Below are 20,098 nucleotides of genomic sequence, written 5' to 3'. Positions count from 1 at the left end.
GTGGATCCAGTAAAAATGAATGGTATCTGCTGCAGAAATACCGTATGTCTTAAGCTGAGTTTTGACACGTGCCACGAAATACTCATTTTCCTTGACAACATTCTATCGATATGTATGGAGTGGAACTTCAGTAGAACGGACAAAGTCTGCAGGGCACATTAGCTTTGGGGTTGCAGAGCTGAGGTCAGCATTCTGGGCAGAGCTTTGGGGACTCCAATACCCCCCAGAACCACACTTCCTGCAGCCACCTGACTCTGGTGAGTTCCTCAAGGATGCTGACTCTCCCCAGGGCTCAGCAGCCTGAACTGCCCAGCAGGCCGTTTGCACCCAGCACCACACCACCCACCTGTAAGAGTCGCGGTAGCTCATGGTGTCATGGCCCGAATCCTCCTGGTCTTCTTCAGACACCTTGAAGCACACCTTCTTGATGCCGCCGTGGTCTGTCCTGTCCATCTCATTCTCTTCGCTAACCAGCGGGGAGGACGAGGCCTCCTCAGCTGAGGGGGGATCACAGGAGCCCCCCGAGGTGGGTTCTGTAATGGTGGACAGCAGCCTGTGGGAAGGAGAGATTCCCAGGTAACATCACACACCTGAAGGCCCCAGTCAGGACTCTGGCTCCAGCCTCACCTTGCGCATACACACAATGGAATGCTACGCAATGTTCATGAATAACGATGAATCTGCAACCTCATAACATGGAAGAAGCTGGTGGACATTATGCTGAGTGAAACAAGTCAATCACAAAAGGACAAACATCATATGAGACCACCCACTACTGTCAAAACTCAAGGAAAGGTTTTCATACTAAAAGAAACATTCTTTGATGGTTCCCAGGGGTGGGAGGGAAGGGAGAGCTATCATTGGCTAGAGGGTAGACACATGTTAACCTGAGTGAGGAGAGGGCCAGATATAAAAGAGGGAGGGAGGTTGGCAGAAGTATGAAGAAGACAGGTGAAGACACAGGGAGGTACACAAGGGCTAAAGGGGCTCAAGCCAAATAGTGATGCATACACAACCTTGGAAGAGCTGTCTTCTTTCTGTGTGTAGTTACATGGACAGAGGTTGTGGAAGGAAGCCTGGGATGCATATATACTCGTATATAGCCCACAAATATAAAACAGTTTGAAAGAAGGTATTTGGAATCCTGGTGTGGCGCTGCAGGTTAATGCACTACGTTGCAAAGTTGGTTTTGAACTCCAAGGTCAGTGGTTCAAGCTCACCAGCCTGTCCTTGGAAACCCTATATTGGGTCACTCTGAGTCAAAACACAACAACATTTGTACATAGGTAACCATGGAGAGGAAATGGAATAACTTTTGTTGCAGGGAGGGGATTGTAATCATTGAGATGAAACCAAGTGTAGGATCTGTTGAATGTAAAACTGATGATCTTGTCTGTAAACCTTCACTCAATTCACAATAAAAAGTGGGGAGAAAAAGAAAGAGTGTCCACTTTGAAGGCAGACAGAGCCCAGATTCAGACTCTGATGCTGCCACTTCCTGCCTTGGTGGTGTTGGTGTGCTGTGGAGTTGGTTTTTACTCATTGTTGTTGTAGTTGTTGTTAGGTGCCATCGAGTCAGTAATGACCCATAGCGACCTTACACACAGCAGAACGACCTTATGCACAGCGACCCTGAATAGGGTTTCCGAGCTATACATCTTTACAGGAACAGAAAGCCTCATCTTTCTCCCATGGAACAGCTGGTAGTTTTGAACTGTTGACCTTGAGGTTAGCAGCCAGACTTGTAACCTCTCTGCTACCAGAGCTCCTTACTTCCTGCCTTAGAGATCCTGAAGTAAATTACCTAACCTCTCTGAAACTCACCTGACAGTTTCCTCATCTGCAAAATGGGATAATAGTATCTACCTCTGAGTGGCTGTGAAGATTAAGGGAGTTAAAATATGGAAAGGGCTTAGAACAGTGTCTGGTGGCTTATATGTGATCAGTAAACCTCAGTCAGATGTCACCCTACAACATCTCAATATGGTCAGGATTAGTCCCATTTTATAGATGAGGAAACTGAGACTCAGAGTATCTAAGTGATTTGCCTAAGGCCACACAACTAATAGGTGGCAGGACCAGGAATCAAACCCAGACCTCCAGAGGCTCTGCTCTTTTTATCTGTATCATGGACAATTTCCACCATACACAAAAGTATATCATTGTTAAGTGCCATTGAGTTGGTTCCGACTCACAGAGACTCTGTATAGGGTTTCTGGGGAGCGCCTGGTGAGTTTGAACCACCAACCTTGCATGTCAAACCGACGCTGCAGTCTAGTGCATTAAACCACAGGACCACACCAGGACTCATCACAAAAGTACAGAAGGCAGTATAGCAAACCCCAGGCACCCAGCAACCAGCCTCAACAATGACAACTCTAAAGGTATCTTGTTTCCTTTTTCTGGGGTCCTAGAAAACGAACCTAGGACATCGTATTATTTCTCTTACAAATACTTTCATCGAAACTTTCTTTGAAACCATCAGTTCTAAACTGGAGGCTACTTCCCTCCCTCCTCCCCATCAGGGGACATGTGGCAATGTGGAGAGACGTTGGGGAGAAGGTGAGTGCTGACATCCAGCTCATAGAGGCCAGGATGCTGCTGAACATCCCCAGAGCACAGAGCAGCCCCCACTACAAAGCCCCATGCTCCTGTGACCTAGGCATACAATCCACAGCCGTGAGGAGATTCTGGCTGGATTTCCATTCACAGGAAACACTTCATAGGGAACAGGAGACACTTCATGGGGCGTGGCACACCCAGTGGCACATTGTGTTGGGGTTCTCTTTCTATGCTGCCGAAATTGTAAAGTTCTCCCAAAACTGTCCACCTAATAGCTGTAGCCCCTGTTGATGACCATGTCTAGACCAGTTCATTCATTAGAGCGGTGGGTCTCAACTCTAAACAATTTTGTTCCCCAGGAGACAGTGGGCAATGTCTGGAGTCATGTGTCACAACTGGGAGGAGAGAGATGCTATTAGGATCCAGTGGTGTTGCTCACCATCCTGTAATATACCAGACACTTCCCACAGGAAGGAATTATCCAGCCCCAAGTGCCAACAGTGCCAAGGTTGAAAAGTCCAATTCATCTCACCCTCACATGCCAGGGGTTACCTGTTAATCTGGGTGACATACTGCTTCATCTCCTTCAGGGCCACATCCAGTTTGGTGAACAGCTGCAGATAGGCATCCTGGATCTCACGGTCTTCCTGCTTGAGCAGGAAGCTCAGGCCCCGGTCTTCCTGGCCAAGGGCTCCGTTGGCCAACCCGAAGCTGCTGCCACTGAGTCCCTGACTTTGGGGGTCCCCGTCTGCAGCAAGCAGGCACTTCCAAGAAGGGGCGGCCATGGTGGTGATGCAGTGCTGGGTGTAGGACATGGGGTTCAAGTGCCCTGCAGGGGAGGAGGGAAAGCTTACTCAGAAACAACTCCCCGAACAAAGATAAACAAACAGTTTCAGGAATCCCCATGAAAGCGAAAAGTATTCCCTTTTTTAAACATTCTTTTAATGTATGAGACAACTTTAAGAAAAAGGTTACAGTTTGGTGCTAACATGTTTTTTACATGTGAGATCTTTTTCCTGCCTGGAATGCAGACACGATGGCTGGTACTCCAGCAGCCATTCTAAACCATGAGTAATCCTTAAGGATGGAAACCACAAGCTAACGATGGTGGTTCAGAAAGAGAAAAGGAGTCGAGAACTCTGAGGACCTGTTAGTTGTTGTCGAGTCAATTCTGACTCCTGGCAGTTCCAGGTGTGCGGAGTAGAACTGCTCCATTGAGTTTTCAAAGCCGCCACCTTTCAGGAGTGGATTACAGACTTGTCTTATGAAGTACCTCTGGGTGGGCTTGAACCGCTAACCTTTCAGCTGGCATTGTGTGTCACCCAGGGGCTCCTCCCTGATGACTCTAGAACCACAATCACAGCCCTGGAGTGCAGACCTCCAGACATCTTTCTCCTTCGTTATCTGCAGTGCCAGACACAAACACCATTTCTAACAGAGACACACAAGTACCTTGCTCAGGGTCAAGGCCGATGAGGGAGGGTTTGCGACCAAAGCGGATGCTGAAGGACCTGCCCACTGAGGGGGTGGTCTTGGGGTAGGACACTTCCATGAGGTTGATGTGGCAGTTAGTGGGGCAGAAATCCAGACCACACAGCAGGTGGGGTTCCAGGGAAGCTTGTTTGAAGGGTGGGCTGACCTTGCTCTTCAGCTGGGCTGCAAACTGAAACAGACATGGGCCAAGAGGCCAGGAGTCAGGCCCCGGGAAGTCTGACCACCCAGAGTAGACATTCCAGAACTGGGCAGGCTGCCAATGGCTCCAAGAGGACGAGTGGACCCAGATTTCAGTGAAGCCCTGGAGGGCTCTCTGAACATCACCTTGCATTCATGTCTCCATATTAGTGGCACCTGAGTTGTCCTTGGGGTACATCCCCTACCCTCCCTTCAGTCAGTGTAAAGCTGGCTCCTCCCACATCTACAACTCTATAGAGACAGACACATATCTCGGGCCTGGCCCAGGTCATACTGACTACAACAGGGCTGGCAGGTAACACAAGTCAGGCCAATAAGAGCCTCCCTGGGACTTCAGCTAGCCCCACTAGCTTCTTCAGTATAAGGGTTGCTAAGGTTCAGACAACTAGGGGTCACCATGTTACCATGATGCCACCACAAGGAAGGCCTGCTGAGAGGGAAGACAGGCCAAAGTCCAAGGATTTCTGTTTAAGCTTCTTGATCAAGCCATGCCTGAAGTTCCCCCCTGCACTTTCCAGTAACACAAGCCAATACGCTTCCCTGTTTGCTTAAGCTAAGTTGGGTTGGGTTTTTTGCTGTAAACAACCAACATATTCAGATGAGACACACTGACTGTATCTGGGGGTCCTTGGTTGGCAGAGACCCTGGAGGGAGCAGGGGCAGGTACCTTCTGATAGTGGGCAATCCTTTGCGTGATGCTCTCCAGCTTGGTGTCGCAGATGTTGCGGAACTCGTAGTGGGGCATGGTCATGATGACACTGCCCAGAGCCATGAGCCGCCCACAGTTCTGCACAAAGACATCATCGTCGGCAGCAAAGGCCTCGAGGATCTGTAGAAACATGAGCAGCCACTGACTGAGCACTTACTCTGCGCCAGGGAGAAAGTGCCTTAAGCAGATCACATGCAGGGATTCCTTTACGCCTCAATATATGCCCCTTGGGGTGGGCCTATTGCTGGCCCATTTTGTGGATGAGTAAACTGAGGCTAAAAGGGCAATGAGTCTCTTTACTAGGTCTTATGGCTGTCAGGTGGTGGGGAAAAGGACAGAAGTCAGGGCTTTAAGCTGACTGGACAAATGAGCACTGGGCTGGCTCTTCGCCGCCCACCCCTGCCCCTGAGTCAGAAAAGTACACCGTCGCTCCCACCCCCTCAACCCCCAGGGAGACCTTGGCAGTGAGGCCGAAGCAGCCATGGGGCTCCACAATCTTCTCCAGCACATGGCACTTGATGCCTGCCGTGCTAACGTACTCGTAGACCACACCATGTTCCAGGTGCACGTTGTCTACCGTCAGGCTGACCGTGGGGCTGTCCTCGTGGAGGGTCAGCTGGGAACCCAGGAACTGCAGAGGGAAGGCTGGAAGCCAAGGCAACAGACAATAATGAGCAGAGTGCCCCAGCCCCACATCGGCCAGACCTCTGATGTCACCAGCCCACTACTGCTCACCCTTTGTTCTGACACCATAATTTCCCTCTTGGACATCAAGCCTGGAGTCCATGTGGTTTAGGAGAGGTTGGCTCCTCCCCCAGCCCCTCCCCTGAGAGATGGATCAGCCAATGAGCATATCCTATTCCCCATCACGGTGACTGGTTCAGGAACAAGCATGGACCCACACGGCTGGGACTTTTGTTAGGTCTACAAAGGGACATTCTCCATTCCAACTGGATTCCACAGCTACCACGGAGAGCTCCCACGTAAGGGGGAAGGCAGAGCTGAGAACTGGGGAGGCTACTGTGCAAGATCAAACCAGACCTGAAGCCTAACTGCCCCACTCATACTTCTCCATTTGCTCAGCAGGAAATCCCCTTTTTTAAGGAGCCCAGTTTCAGTTCTGACTAGCACAGACCCAGAGAGGCCACACAGCCTGGTCGTGGCTTACTTCTCTTCACACACACACTGAAGAGTGCCTCTCCGCCCATAGCACCCTCTTTCCCTCTGTCCAGGTTTGGGGTTCTTTTCTTCCTGGCCTCTCTGTGTGAAGGCTGGGGCCACACCCACCTGCTCCCTTGTGTTCCCAGTTCCTAGAACCGCACCTAGTAAGTGCTACTGTTCACGAGTGGAGGAGCTGCATGCCCACCCCTCAGTGTGGATACCATTATCATCAGGGTTCACTCCCAGGCCTGGGCCCTCAGATGCTGAAAGGTTGGTACCAAGAAGCTGAGGGTGGAGCAGCTTTCTAGAGACCACTGGGAGTTGAGTTTGGCCTATGTTCTCAGAGCTCCAGGTGGAGAAGCCCAGCTGAGGGCGAAGGCCCAGGCCTGGGGCTCAGAGCTGTAGTCAGGTTGGAGCGATCTCAAGGTTGAAATCAGGTGGAGGCTTTTGAGAAATAGAACAATCCCAAAAGATGTCCATTGTCCTAACCCCTGAATCCTATGGGTGTCAGGTTCTATGGCAAGGGAGAATAAAGGTTGTCTGTGGAATTAAGGGGAGTCCTGGTGTGGCGCTATAGGGTAAGCACTGGACTACAAGGTCGGTTTGAACCACAAGGTTGGCAATTCAAACTCACCAGCTGCTCCTTGGAAACCCTATACAGGATCACTATGAGTCAGAACCAACTCGAAAACACTTAACCACCACCTACCTAACCAGGGAATTAAGAGTGCTAACCTGATGATCTTAACATAAGGAGGAACCACTGTAATCATTAAAAAAAAAAAAATTAAAGGCAATGCCATCAAATTGGAGTCCTGTGTGGAGCTATGGGTTAATACGCTGGACTGCAAAGTCGGTTTGAACTACAAGGTCGGCGGTTCAAGCTCACCAGCCGCTCCTTGGAAACCCTATACAGGTCACTCTGGGTCAGAACCAACTCGATGGCACTTCACAACAACAACCATTGCATTCATGTTGACTCACAGCACCTTATAGGACAGAGGAGAACTGCCCTATAGCACTGGATTGTTGACCACAATGTTGGTAGTTCAAATCCACCAACCACTCAATAGGAGAAAGATGAGGCTTTCTGCTTCTCTAAAGTTTTACAGCCTCAGAAATCCTATACATTGTCACTGTGAGTTGGAACTGATGCAATGCCGCTTAACAACAACAACAACAATCTTTACAGAAGCAGATGGCCACATCTTTCTCCCATGTTGAACCGCTGATCTTTCGTCAGCAGTCGAATGCTTAACTGCTGTACCACTAGGGCTCCTTCCGAGAACTCTGGGAGTCCTTAAACAGGGACGAAGCCACAGAGATGACCTTGTGAGGACTCAAGGTAACACTGTTGGCTTTGAAGACCGAGGAAGGGGCCACAAGACAAGAAATGCAGGCAGACTGTAGAAGCTGAGGCAGGCAAGGAAGCAGCTTCTCCCGCAGAGCCTTCAGAAAGGAATGTGGTTCCACCAACACCTTGATCTTGATCACAGTGCAGAATGCTGTGAGATCACAGACAGATGAAGCTTAAAGTCATTAAGTGTGGGGTCCATTTGTTACAGCAGCAGCAGGAAGCTGATACAAAGCTGGTCGCATGAGATGGACCACAGGACACACAACCAGGGAGGAGGAGACAGACACACAGAAGAGAACTCCCCTCTGTGGAGTCTGCGTCCCACATGAAGTTCCCAAAGCACCACCCACCTGTCCCACTACCTGAGTCAGGTTGAGCTTCTTGTAGGGTCCCCTCTGTACCGGTGTCCTCCCCGGGGGCTTCCTGGCATCCTCCCCGAGCCTCCTGAGCATCCTCGTGGGTATGGTAGATCCACTGATACAGGCCCTAGAAAGGGAAAGGTATGACAGAGCAAAGATGTAAACTGTAGTCCCGCTTTCGCCTGTCTAGGACCTCACTTCTCAAGAGGCCTCTGAGATTCTGCTCTGGAACATTCCTGAAGGATCCCGTCACACTCTGCCCTGCCCCCTACAGCCTAAGATCCACCCAGAAGCCAGAGGAGGACAGTCTCTGAAAATTAAATCACACAGCTCACAGAACCTTCTTCCTCTGGTGTCCCCAGGGTCTGAAACATGCCTGGTTACCTAGCATGTGATCAATGAATCCTGAATGATTGAATGTTACCCTGTACCAGAACCTTGCCCCCAAACCCACAGACAGTATTAATTTTGACCATCACAGCCCATTTGCTTTAATCAATGTCTATGTGACAATGCAGTAAGGAAAGTAAAGCGGGCCTTATCACACCCATTCATAGCTGAGAAAACCGAAGCCAAGAAGGTACTCGATCTAGTTCCTCTAGCTTAGGAGGCAGACAGAACAGACTCCAGGCCCAGACTGGCTATGCCAACAGCCAGCCCCACCCAGTGCACAGCCATAAAGAGCCTTGTGGCTTTTGCAGGGAAGGAAGACCGGCCCTGGCTCCTCGGATGCCCTTGCCACGGCCGACTCACCAGGGCCTCTTCCCGCCGACTCCGGAAGGCCTGGAAGTGTTCCAGGACCTCTGGGGCACCTTCGCTCATCATGCTGTTGCCGTTGACTTTCAGGATGCACTGGCCAGCACAGAGTCCTGCGGCCGCAGCCTCTGAACCTAAGGAGGATGGGAGAGCTCAAGGCTGGGCACCAGGTGAAGAAGGCCTGGGCAAAGGCAGACAAGAAACTGTCCCCTTCCCCCAATTCCACTCCTATTATGCACAACTAACAACTACCTCCATCCTTCTTCACCCTGGAGTCTCCCTCCAACCGATGCAGTGGACACATTAAGGATGGCATTCCCATTTTACAGAAGAAATTGAGGCTCACAGAAGTAACAGCTAGTCCCAAAGAAGTGGAAGAGGCTGGATTTTAACTCAGATAGCTAAGGGGAGAGGTTAAATAGTTGGCTGCCAACTGAAAGGTTGGCCGTTTGAATCTATGCAGCAGCCCCATGGAAGAAAGGCCTGGTGATCTATTTCCATAAAAACTACTGTCAAGAAAACCCTATGGGACATGTCTAATGTCACATGGTGTCACTAGAAGTTAGTCAACTCAACGGCATCCAGAAACATCAGCAACATGTTTAATTCTAGACCTTTGTCCCCTAAAAAGTCCCACAGCAACCTTGTAGATCTGTAAATACCACTTTCCAGAGAAGAAATGGCGGGTCAGAGAGGCCAAGTGACTCCCTGAAGGTCATGTGCCTAGAAGCCAGATGGAACCCAGGTCTAGCGGAATCTAAGTACATGCTTTTCAGCTGCACTAGAATTCCCAAACTGCAGGTTCTAGATTCAGGGTTTTGCGTGTCAACAAGATAAAGGATGTGGAAATGTAAACAAATGCAAAGCTCTGTCTGTACGTGTGGAACTCTAGCCTGAACTCATACAGTGTCCTGGGGACAAGACAAAGCTCTGGAGCCCAGGGAATTGAGTTCAAATTCTGGCTCTGCCCCTTACCAACCGTGTGACTTTTTTTGCAAGTTCTTTAGTCTTTCTATGCTTCAGTTTCCTTAAAATGGGGAGTCCTGGTGTGGTATTGTAGGGTAAGCACTGGACTACTGCTGGTTCAAACCTACCAGGAACTCCTTGGCGATCCTATATGGAGTCGCCATGAGTCAGAACCGACTCAACAGTGGCACTTAGCACCATGGTTTTCTAAATCACTGCATAGGTAAGAGCTGGTCAATGAATAAGGCAGATTGAAGAGGAATCAATGCCTTTGAATTATGGTGTTGAGGAAGAACAATATTGACTATACCATGGACTGACAGAGGAAGACACAAATCTGTTTTGGAAGAAGTACAGCCAGAATGGTGCACTTCTAAGGAGCCAGGATGGTGAGACTTTGCCAAATGTACTTTAGACATCCTGTCCGGAAGGACCAGTTCCTGGGGAGAGACATTATGCTGGGAAAGTAGAGGGTCAGCGAGAAAGAAGAGGACCCTGAATGAGATGGACTGACACAGTGGTCATACAATGGGTTCAGACACGGCCATGACCGTGAGGAAGGACCAGGACTGGGCAGTGTTGCGCTTTGTTGTACAGAGAGGGTCGCTATGAGTTGGAACAGACCTGGTAGCATTGAGCAGCAATAACACCTACTAGTACAGTTCTTGAAAGATTCAGTGACTTAAAGCAACACAATGCATTGAGCACCGTGCCCAGTACTCACTACGTGTTCAAGAAACATCAGCTGTCTTACTATTCTTGCCTGGTTCACCTAAAAATAATAAGATATAACTTGTCTATTATTGTTGTTGTTAAGTGCCATCGAGTCAGTTCCAACTCACAGTGACCCTTAATAAGGTTTCCAGGGAGCAGCTGCTGAGCTTGAACCACCCACCTTGCAGTCCAGCACATTAACCCCCAGTGCCACACCAGGACTCCTATTCTTGCCTGGTTCACCTAAAATCACCTATTCTCATCTGTATTTGCTCTAAGGCAGGGGTTCTCATCTTGGCACTACTAACACTGGGGGCCAGATAATTTGTTCTTGTTGGGGAGCTGTTCTGTACATTGTAAGATGTTTAGCAGCATCCCTGGCCTCCACCCATTAGATACCATTAGCACCCCTCCCCCAGTTACAACAGCCAAATATGTCTCCAGGGAAGTGGAGGTGTAAAATCACCCCCAGTTGAGAATGAATGCTTTAAGGATAAATAAAATAAAAACCCACTTTAAAATACGATCCAATGGTCAGGAGCTTTGTGTCGTGATAAATGGTTAATCAAGAGATATTGAAAGTATAACCAAGAACACAAGAGTAGTACAGTTAATGTTTAAAGTTTAAAAATGGAGCACTTGGTGCAAAAAGGTTGGGAATCCAATGTTGGTGACCCATGTGGGTTCATCTCCCAGAAAGTGTGGCGCTCACTTTAAACAACATGCAAGAAAAGGGCAGTCCAGAAAAGAAGGGGCCTCAAATTGGTGGTCCTTGGGCTGGATCTAGCCACAGCTACAGATGCTGTCTTTGTAGGTCCCTAAAATTCACAGGAAGGAGCTCTGGTTGCACAGTAGGTTACAAGCTGGGCCGCTAGCTGCCAAGGCCCAAAGTTGGAAACTAGCAGCCACTCAGAAGGAGAAAGGTCAGGCTTTCTGCTCCCACAAAACAGTACAGCCTTGGAAACCCTATTCAGGATCAGTGAGTCGCAGCAAACTCCACGACACATAACCATCATCACCACCACTCAAAATTCACATGAGGTCCTGGGTAAGCACTGGACTGTCGATTGCAAGGTCAGTGGTTCACAACCACCAGCTGCTCCTCAGGAACCCTATACATGGTGACTACGAGTTGGAAACCATTTAACAGCATTTAACAACAAGTCCTGGGGTGGCACTGTGGGTTAAGGCACCAGACTGCAAAGCCATTTGAACTGCAAGGTGGGCGGTTCAAGCTCACCAGCTGCTCCTCAGAAACCCTACACAGGTTCGCTATGGGTTGGGATCAACTCAACGGCACTTAACAACAACAACAAACAGCAAACTTCACTATCTGGTTTCTCTTGAAAAATGAAATCTAGCAAGAGCAGGCCCACATCTCTGCCCACCTCCCTACACTCCTGAGCTCAAGCTGAAGAGAACTCATTCTTAGTGTGGGTGTTCATCACCTTGCCAAAGTCCTCACCCCTCCCTATTGTCTTCTACTCAGATCCCTTCACCCACTGTAATCCGCCCTTGTATTGGCAAGTTCTAGCTTCAAGAAAAGAACATACATGCTATGGTACACTAGCAGGCAGGGAGCAGGTAGTAATAATGGTTTGTGGGCTCCCCCCTGCCCCTGTGTCTGTTCTGCTCCCACTTACCTCTGCCCACAGCATAGACGTATGGTGGGTCAGCCCCCCGGATCTGGAAGCACAAGGCCTCTGGCTGGTCAGGGACTTTGATGACCCTACACAGGCAGAAACAGCAGGGGGATAGCCGTAAGAAAACGTAGCATCTTTGCCCAATAGTCCCAGGAGACCACCCTGGGGAGCTCTCTGCCTCAGAGACCTTTGGGCAATCCAGCCTGAAATAGCAGTAGCACCCGTCTTTCCAGTTCCCAAATCTCTGGAGAAATTAACCAGAAGGCACATGAAAAAGGTCTGATGAGGGTCTTCAATTAACTAGACCATTGTCTTGCTCTTGGAGATTCTGTCCACATGCTTATCACATTTGTTCCTCATTCTTATAAACTTTCTCCATCTCTCCAGTCCTGAAGCTTCATGGGGGTCAAACCAACATCTCATCTGGTCAGTATTTTATTCAAGAATCATGGGTGGAAACTCCCAACAACAGCAAAAAAAAGTCGTGGCCCAGATTACTTCACTAGGGAATTGTACCAAACATTCAACGGAACGCTGATGCCCATTCTACTCAAGCTCTCCCAAAATATAGTAAAGGAAGGGGTACTCCCCAATTCATTTTATGAAGTCAACATCATCTGGATACCAAAACCAGGTAAAGACAAAACAAGAAAAGAAAATTACAAACCGATATCCATCATGGATAAAGGGTCAAGATCTCTCAGTTTAGCCAACAGAATTCAACAACATATTCAAAATATCATGATTGGGTACCAGCAATGCAAGGACAGTTCAAGGCTTTAAAAAAAATCAATTAATGTAACTTACCACATTAAAATAATAATTAAAGAATCGCATGATCATCTCAACTGATAGAAAAATGGGATCTTGGATCTTGGCTAAAAGCAGAAAGGACAAATAAGAGATATATCTGTGTTTTATTAATGATGCAAACACATTTGACTGTGTGGATCATACCAAATGATGGAATTCTAGAACACTTAACTGTGCCCTTGAGCAACGTGTGCAGAGACCAAGGGGCAGTCATCCAAATAGAACAAGGGGATGCTGCTTGGTTTAATGTCAGGTTCCTTTCACCGTACTTATTCAATCTGTAGGCTGAATGAATAACACAAGAAACTGGACTATTTGAAGAAGGACACAGCATCGGAATTGGAGTAAGACTCATTAACAACCTGCAATGTGCAGATGGTACAACCTTGCTTGCTGAAAGTGAAGAGAACTTGACTCACTCACTGATTAAGATCAAAGACTATAGCCTTCGGTATGGATTATACCTTACATTAAAAAAAAACAAACAAAAACAAAACCAACACCTCACAACTAGACCAATAAGCATGACAAATGGAGAAAAGACTGAAGTTGTCAAGAATTTCATTTTACTTGGATTCACAATCAATGTCCATGTTAGCAGCAGTCAAGAAATCAAAGCATATATTACATTTGTTAAATCTGCTGCAAAAGACCTCTTTAGAGTGTTAAAGAGCAAAGACGTCACTTTGAGGACTAAGCTGACTCAAGTCTCATGTCCGTGCTAAAGATGGACAACGAATAATGAAGAAGAGCCAACGCATCTGCATTCTGGCGTTGACGAAGAATACTGAAAGCACCATAGACCACCAGAAGAACACACAAATCTGTCATGAAAGAAGTGTAATCAGAATGATCCTTAGAAGCCAGGATGGTGAGTCTTTGTCTCATACTTTAGACACGTTATCAAGAGGGGTCAGTCCATGGAGAAAGACATCATGCTTGGTACAGCGGTCAGCAAGATAAAGAGGAAGAACCTCAACAAAAGGAATTAGCACAATAGTGAATAATTGTTATCGGGACTGTTTGTAAGGGTTGGAAATGTAAAGGTAGACGTCTTGTAGCAAGGAGGGAGTGATTAACTTTTCAGTCCAGGAGTGGAGGTCCTTGGGATCATCAAGGGAGAAGAGCAGAGAGCGGGACCCTACCCAGAGAAGCAGTGATGCCTGAGATGGAGGCAGAGATGATGACGAGGAGCGATGGAGCAGCTGGAGACTTTAGGTCCAGAGAGGGAGAGGGGCTGTGTGCTGACAACCAGGGGGCAGGCTTGTAATGTATACCCTTTGGTTGGTTGATGATGTATGGAGGGGATTGTAACCATGGCAATGAAACGATATACAATAGGATGAATGTAAAACTAATGTTCTCCCATGTAAACTATCACATAATTCACAATAAAACATTAAAAAAAGGGGGGTGAGGGGGCGGGGATTGGCACAGTGGCTGCAATAACGAGCTCAATCATGCAGGACCAGGTGGCGTTTGGTCACCTAGCAATAACAAACAGGAAAGGAAAAAACGAAACTCTCTTAGCAGGAGACATGAGTCTTTACTTAAAAAATTGCTGAGATTACACCAGAAAGCTGCTGGTTCTAACAGAAGGGTTCAGCAAAGTCGCAGGGTACAAGACCCATACACAAAAACCAGTTGGGTTCCTTTATACTAATCAAGAGAACTCAGAAAAGGAAATCCAGAAAACAGTACAATAGCCTAGGAATAAACCTAACCAGGAATGTAAAAAAATCAAAACAAAAAAACTTTATGATAAAAACTATGACACTAATGCAAGAAACTAAAAGTGACTTTCATAAGTGGAAGCTATCCCATGCTCTTAAGACTGGAAGACAACCGTTGTGAACACAGCAATGCTACTCAAAGCAACCTATAAATATAATGCAATCTCAGTTCAAATTCCAACAACATTCTTTACCAAAATGGAAAGACTTTATCACCAACTTTATATATGGAAAGAGATTCTCTGAACAGCCAAAGCAATGCGGAAGAAGAAGAAAGTAAAAGACTTCACACTCTCCGATCCCAAATCAGACTATTGTCACTATTGCTGAGTACTAGCAACAGTTCCGATTTAGAGAGACCCTGCACAGAGTTTCTGAGGCTCTAAATCTTTAAGGGAGCAGAAAGCCTCATATTTCTCCCATGGAAACCCTGATGGGCTTGAACCTCCAGTGGTTCACAGCCCAGTGCTTGTCATAAAGAGCCACTATCCTCCAAGACAAACTATACAGCCACGGTAATTAAAACAGCCTGGTACGTGTTCAGTGACAGGAAAAAATGGAATTGAGAATGCAGAAATAAATCCAGCCATCTGTGGGCAGCTGATTTTTGACGAAGTGTCAAGGTCCATTTAATGGGGAAGAAACAGCAGTGGCTTTAACAAATCGTGCAGCAAAACTGGGTATCCGTTTGCAGGAAAATGAAACAGGATCCCTACCTAACACCACACACAAAAATGAATTTAAAATGGATCAAAGACCTACATGTTTAACTATAATGTTCCTGGAAGATACAACAGAGAGACAAAACTACCTTTTTTTCAGTAATAGATTGTACCAAACACAACTACAAATAAATGAGCCGCAGAAGAAGAGTTAGATAACTGGGATCTCCTAAAAATTAAATACTTCAACTCATCAAAACAGAACTTTATCAAAAGAGTAAAAGAAACCCTACGGATTGGGCAAAAAATGTTTGGAACTAAAATATCTGATAAGGGGTTAATCTCTAAAATATATAGAGAATATTGACAAGCCAACAACCCAGTTTAAAAATGGGCAAAGGTGCTTGTTAGTAATCTCATACGTGAGCCCTGGATATCCACAGACAAATGTAAAAACCTCCCCTAAAAGCCGAGACTGTAAATTCCAATAAGCCAAGTCCCGCCCCCCCATCCAAAAAAAGCTGAAGAAGATAGAGAGAAACACTGTAAACTGATGATATATAGCGGGGATAATAATCAATGTAATGAAACAAGCTATATGAATGGTTGAATGTGAAGCTGATGATGTGCCCTGTAAACTTTCACTCAATCCAAAATAAAAACATTTAATTAAAAAAAAAAAATGGTGGGAAATCTAAGAGACTAAAACCCACAGAAATACATTGAAAAGTAAATGGAAAACTAGGGAGGGGGAATTTATATTTTAAACTAAATAAATTATAGGAATAACATTAAAACTATAGAGAAGAACCAAAAAAAAAAAAAATGGGCAAAGGGCATCCACAAACATTTCATCAAAGACAGCATTCAAGAGGTCACCAGATACATGAGCAGATGCTTGTAATCCTTACCCAGCAGAGATGCAAATCAAAACAACAATGACATACAATCTTACTCCTGCAAAAATGGCACTGATACAAAATAACAACAGAACAAAGATGGCGGAGTGAGGCTGGGGATGGCCGGCTTGGGCAGAGTGCATCTGATGGACTTGGGGGTTTCTTCATCCTAAGAACATTTTCCTTGACATTCAGGTGCTTTTACATTTTCTTCATCTCAAAGGAAAAAAAATTCTGAACTTGGGACTTGGCAAGCATTTCTCTGTTGTCTCCTGAAGCAGATCGCTCTGCTTCTTTAACCCAGACCCTTTCCCTGCTCTTCAGATGTGGATCTCTCTTCTCTACAGTTGGACTGGAACAAGACACTTTTCTTCTTTTGGTTCCACCTCTCACATTCAACACAGAGAAGCCTCTAGGAGTCACTCATCATGTGACTTCTCTGAAGCGTCAACTGACATGTGTCTTCTGCTGCTGTTTGCTGAATTGTAAAATTGTTTTGCAAACTGAAGTCTGATGACAATTTGCAGCACACGCTTTGATGGTGGTATTTGTGAATTCTTTACCTTTTGTTCCATACAAGAGGACTAAACAAACAGTAAGCATGGATGAAAACAATAACAACAAACTCTGGCAAGGTTACAGAGAGACTGGGCCACTGCATCACACTGGTAGGATTGGAAATTGGGTCAAGTATTATGGAAAATGGCACGGCACTTTCCTCCAAAAGCTACAACAAGAAGACTGGTACTATGATCCAACAATCCCATTCTTAGGTCTACACATGTATCCAAGAACTAACACTACTTTCTATCTGCAAGTCCCGCCTTAGTGATGTTTGCCACTTCCACATGGCAACCAAACTACCATCATGTTCCCTATATTAACTCGCCTATATTAACTTGCCTTCTTAGTGAAATAAACACATTCAAAACTTTCCAGCATTACCATCAGTAGAAAATTCATAGTATTTGCCTCCTATATGGAAGACAAAAGCATAGTTTGTCTTTTCTGTACCTACACCCTTCTCATCACCTTTGCTGCCCCCAGGCTGGGCTGAGCCACCAGCCTCCTCACCACCTGCCTGCTTCCACCTTGCCCCTGGAAATCCAGTCTCCACATGCAGCCAGAAGGAATCAGTACCTTCCAGTGGTTCTCCATGGGACTTCATAGGGGATACAAGGTTGGGTGGGGCCTGGGATCCCTAGACCCAGGATGCCTAGGCAACCTCATCACTTACCCCTCCTCATTCACTCTGCTCCAATCACATTCACTTCCTCAATGCTCCTCAAACTTGCTAGATATGGTTGATTCTCAGGACCTTTGCACGTGCTATTCCTTCTCTGCCCGGAACTCTCTTCTTCCAGATAGTACCTTGACTTCCTCCTCCATCTCCTCAGGTCTTCACCACAATTCTCAGTGAAGTCTTCCCTGACCACCATCTCTCCACATGGCCCATGCCTGCATCACACTTACCACCTCCTGGTTCAATGTACAGCTCATAACTCCCTTCCTTATCTGTTGATTGTCTGTTTCCTCCACCTCCAGATAGACCCTGAGATCTAGGAAGGTAGGAACTGCACTCATCTGCCTGCAACCTGAAACATCATTCAGCACACAGTAAGTACTCAGTAAATATCTGTGGGATGAATGAAGGCACCCAGCTTCTTGTCAGTGGGACTCATCCACGGGGAACTAGGACAGTCTGTGCCACCACCACCACCACCACCCCCAGCAACTCTTCAATGAGAGAGCAAAGTCAGCCAGACACCTGCCCTCAGGGACACTCACTCTTTGGCCTTGGTGGCCACCAGAAGACGCAGAGGGCGGCGGGAGCAGAAGGACTGGTTGAGGATGGTCTCCACCTCTGAGAAGGGCCGCAGGAAGACCAGGTCTTCGTTGATGCAGTAGATCTTCCTCCCCACATGCAGGCCCGCCATCTTGGTGGGCAGTGTTGGAGAGACAAGCACACTGGGTTACTAACTCCCTTTCCTCCTCACTAAGGAACCTCAAATGCATTCAGGCAGCATGGCGCCCAGCTCAGGGGTCACTACATCAACTCCATACCCACTGTGGTAAGTGGCTAACGGGTGTACGTGACGCCCAGTTTTGGCCAATGAACTACAAAGGGAAATCTGTTGGGAGCGGTTGGCAGAAGAGATGATTTTCCTTGAGGAGAAACTCTCTGGAGTGGCCTGATATGTGAGGACATGAAGCGTCAAATGAAGGTAGCCATCTTGTGGCCAAGAGGGGTTGGCCAAAGAAAACTGAGGCGATGCCAGCCCTGAACCAAGACTCACAGTCACTTCCTTCCCACTAGTTTTATCATTAGGAAAATAAAGCTCTATCGCTTCATCCTCTATGAGGTGACTTTGTGGCAACATGCAGCCAAAAGCATTTCTAACCACTGTAAGGAGGCCAGGTACACCTGGACAATGTGAAGGGACATCCCCTCAGCCCCTCTCAGGAGGCACGGACAAGACATGAGTAGATGAGCTGGTGCTAAAGCCCCGACCTGCCCCAGACTCGCTTTCCTGAACTTCCCTCTCCAGACCTGTGAGCGTGAAGGAACAACTGCTACTGTTGGTAAGTGCCATGGAGTCAGTCCTGACTCACAGTGACCCTGTACAGGGTTTCCAAGGAGCACCTGGTGGGTTAGAACTGTGGTTTGTAAGCCAGTGCTGATCCCACAGTGCCCCGCCGGACTTCAGGGAACAACCAGCCTCCATCTTATTCAAACCACTGTTATTTGGGTTTTATTCCATTTTCATCAAAAACCCAAAACTTAACTCATTGCCATTAAGTCAGTTCTGACTCACAGTGACCCTAATAAGACAGAGTAGAACTGCCCCATATAGCTTCCAAGACTGCAACTTTGCTGGGAGCACAATGCCACAACTTTCTCCCATGGAACAGCTGGTGGGTTTGAACCAGGAACTTTTTGGTTAGCAGCTGAGCACTTAATCACTGCACCACCAGGGGTTCTTCTTCCATTGCCACAAATCTTTATGGAAGCAAACTGCCTCATCTTTCTTCTGAGGAGTAGCTGGTGGGTTTGAACCATGGACCTTCCGGTTGGCGGCCAGCCGAGCACTGTCCACTTTATCAACCCACTCTATCATTAAGGATCCTTAAGTCTTTATCCCCCCAAATCAAATCAAGTTGATTCCAATTCATAGCGACCCTCTATAGGATTTCCGAGACTGTACATCGTTATGGGAGCAGACAGCCTCATCTTTCTCCCTCAGAGTAGCTGCTGGGTTTGAACCACCAACCTTGAGGTTAGTAGCCCAACAAGATGAGCCTAAATCCTAACTGACAGCGAAGGCTTCTGCTCTTTCCCTGTCTCTCTCTCCCCACAGGGTCCAGGAGAGGGAGCTGGTGGAACACACTGGAAGGGGAGTTTATCCCAGGTCAGCAGGGCTCTATCCCAGGTCCATTCCCACAATGTCCCACAAGTCTGTCCTGGATGCAGTTTCCCTCATGGACAAGAAGAAGAGGAACCAGTTCCAGTGGACATTCCAGGATTTCCTGAGCTGGTTTACTGCCTCCCAATCCTGAAAGGACCCTTCAGGGCATGTCCAGAGAGAGACGTTCTGCTCTGCCATCTGCACTTAGCCCCAGCCAGAACCCCTCATCCCCATCTCCACCAGAAGCTCACCTCGGCCAGTGAGCCCCTCTGAACCGACTTCACCACCACAGCCTTGTTCTTCTCCTCAATCTCGAAGCCGTAGTCCTCCTCCTGGGGCAGGATCTGCAGGCCCAAGGCAGAGGGGTCAGTCCCACCCCACTCTCCACATGCCCCGGAACCCACCACAGGGTAAAAGTGACAGGCTCGCTGAGACAGAGACAACTGTACCCAGAATACAACAGGTGCTCAAGTGAGAAGAGATTGGCACTTGGCTCTTACCATGACCTGCCCCAAAGTACAGTTCACTTTTTATTACCTGTCTCTTCCCTCTGCCATTCGTATCTAAGGGCAGGGCTACCTTTCTTATCCCCACTGCCTTTCCACCTCCGAACAGACAGTAGGTGCTCAGTAAATACCCTGTTTCTGAATGAAACAGGTCCAAAG

The 20,098-nt window shown here is 47.4% G+C and overlaps 1 protein-coding gene across 1 annotated transcript in view; it reads right to left on the bottom strand.

Annotated features, from left to right (window-relative positions):
* The window catches only part of PREX1 (phosphatidylinositol-3,4,5-trisphosphate-dependent Rac exchange factor 1), a 353,334-nt gene that overhangs the window by 18,179 nt on the left and 315,057 nt on the right, over positions 1-20,098 (bottom strand). Inside the window, exons 20-29 of the mRNA XM_006839328.1 lie at positions 19,685-19,777; positions 17,815-17,963; positions 11,920-12,005; positions 8,594-8,730; positions 7,844-7,967; positions 5,421-5,608; positions 4,922-5,083; positions 4,015-4,225; positions 3,115-3,391; positions 347-553 (exon numbers count right to left, since the gene is read on the bottom strand). Coding sequence (XP_006839391.1) covers positions 347-553; positions 3,115-3,391; positions 4,015-4,225; positions 4,922-5,083; positions 5,421-5,608; positions 7,844-7,967; positions 8,594-8,730; positions 11,920-12,005; positions 17,815-17,963; positions 19,685-19,777 — 1,634 coding nt within the window. The remainder of the gene's footprint in view (positions 1-346; positions 554-3,114; positions 3,392-4,014; positions 4,226-4,921; positions 5,084-5,420; positions 5,609-7,843; positions 7,968-8,593; positions 8,731-11,919; positions 12,006-17,814; positions 17,964-19,684; positions 19,778-20,098) is intronic.

This window comes from Chrysochloris asiatica, unplaced genomic scaffold (assembly GCF_000296735.1).
Source record: "Chrysochloris asiatica unplaced genomic scaffold, ChrAsi1.0 scaffold00023, whole genome shotgun sequence".
NCBI classification, from domain to species: domain Eukaryota; kingdom Metazoa; phylum Chordata; class Mammalia; order Afrosoricida; family Chrysochloridae; genus Chrysochloris; species Chrysochloris asiatica.
Note: the sequence above shows the minus strand (reverse complement) of the source record. Positions and strands in the feature narration are given on the sequence as shown.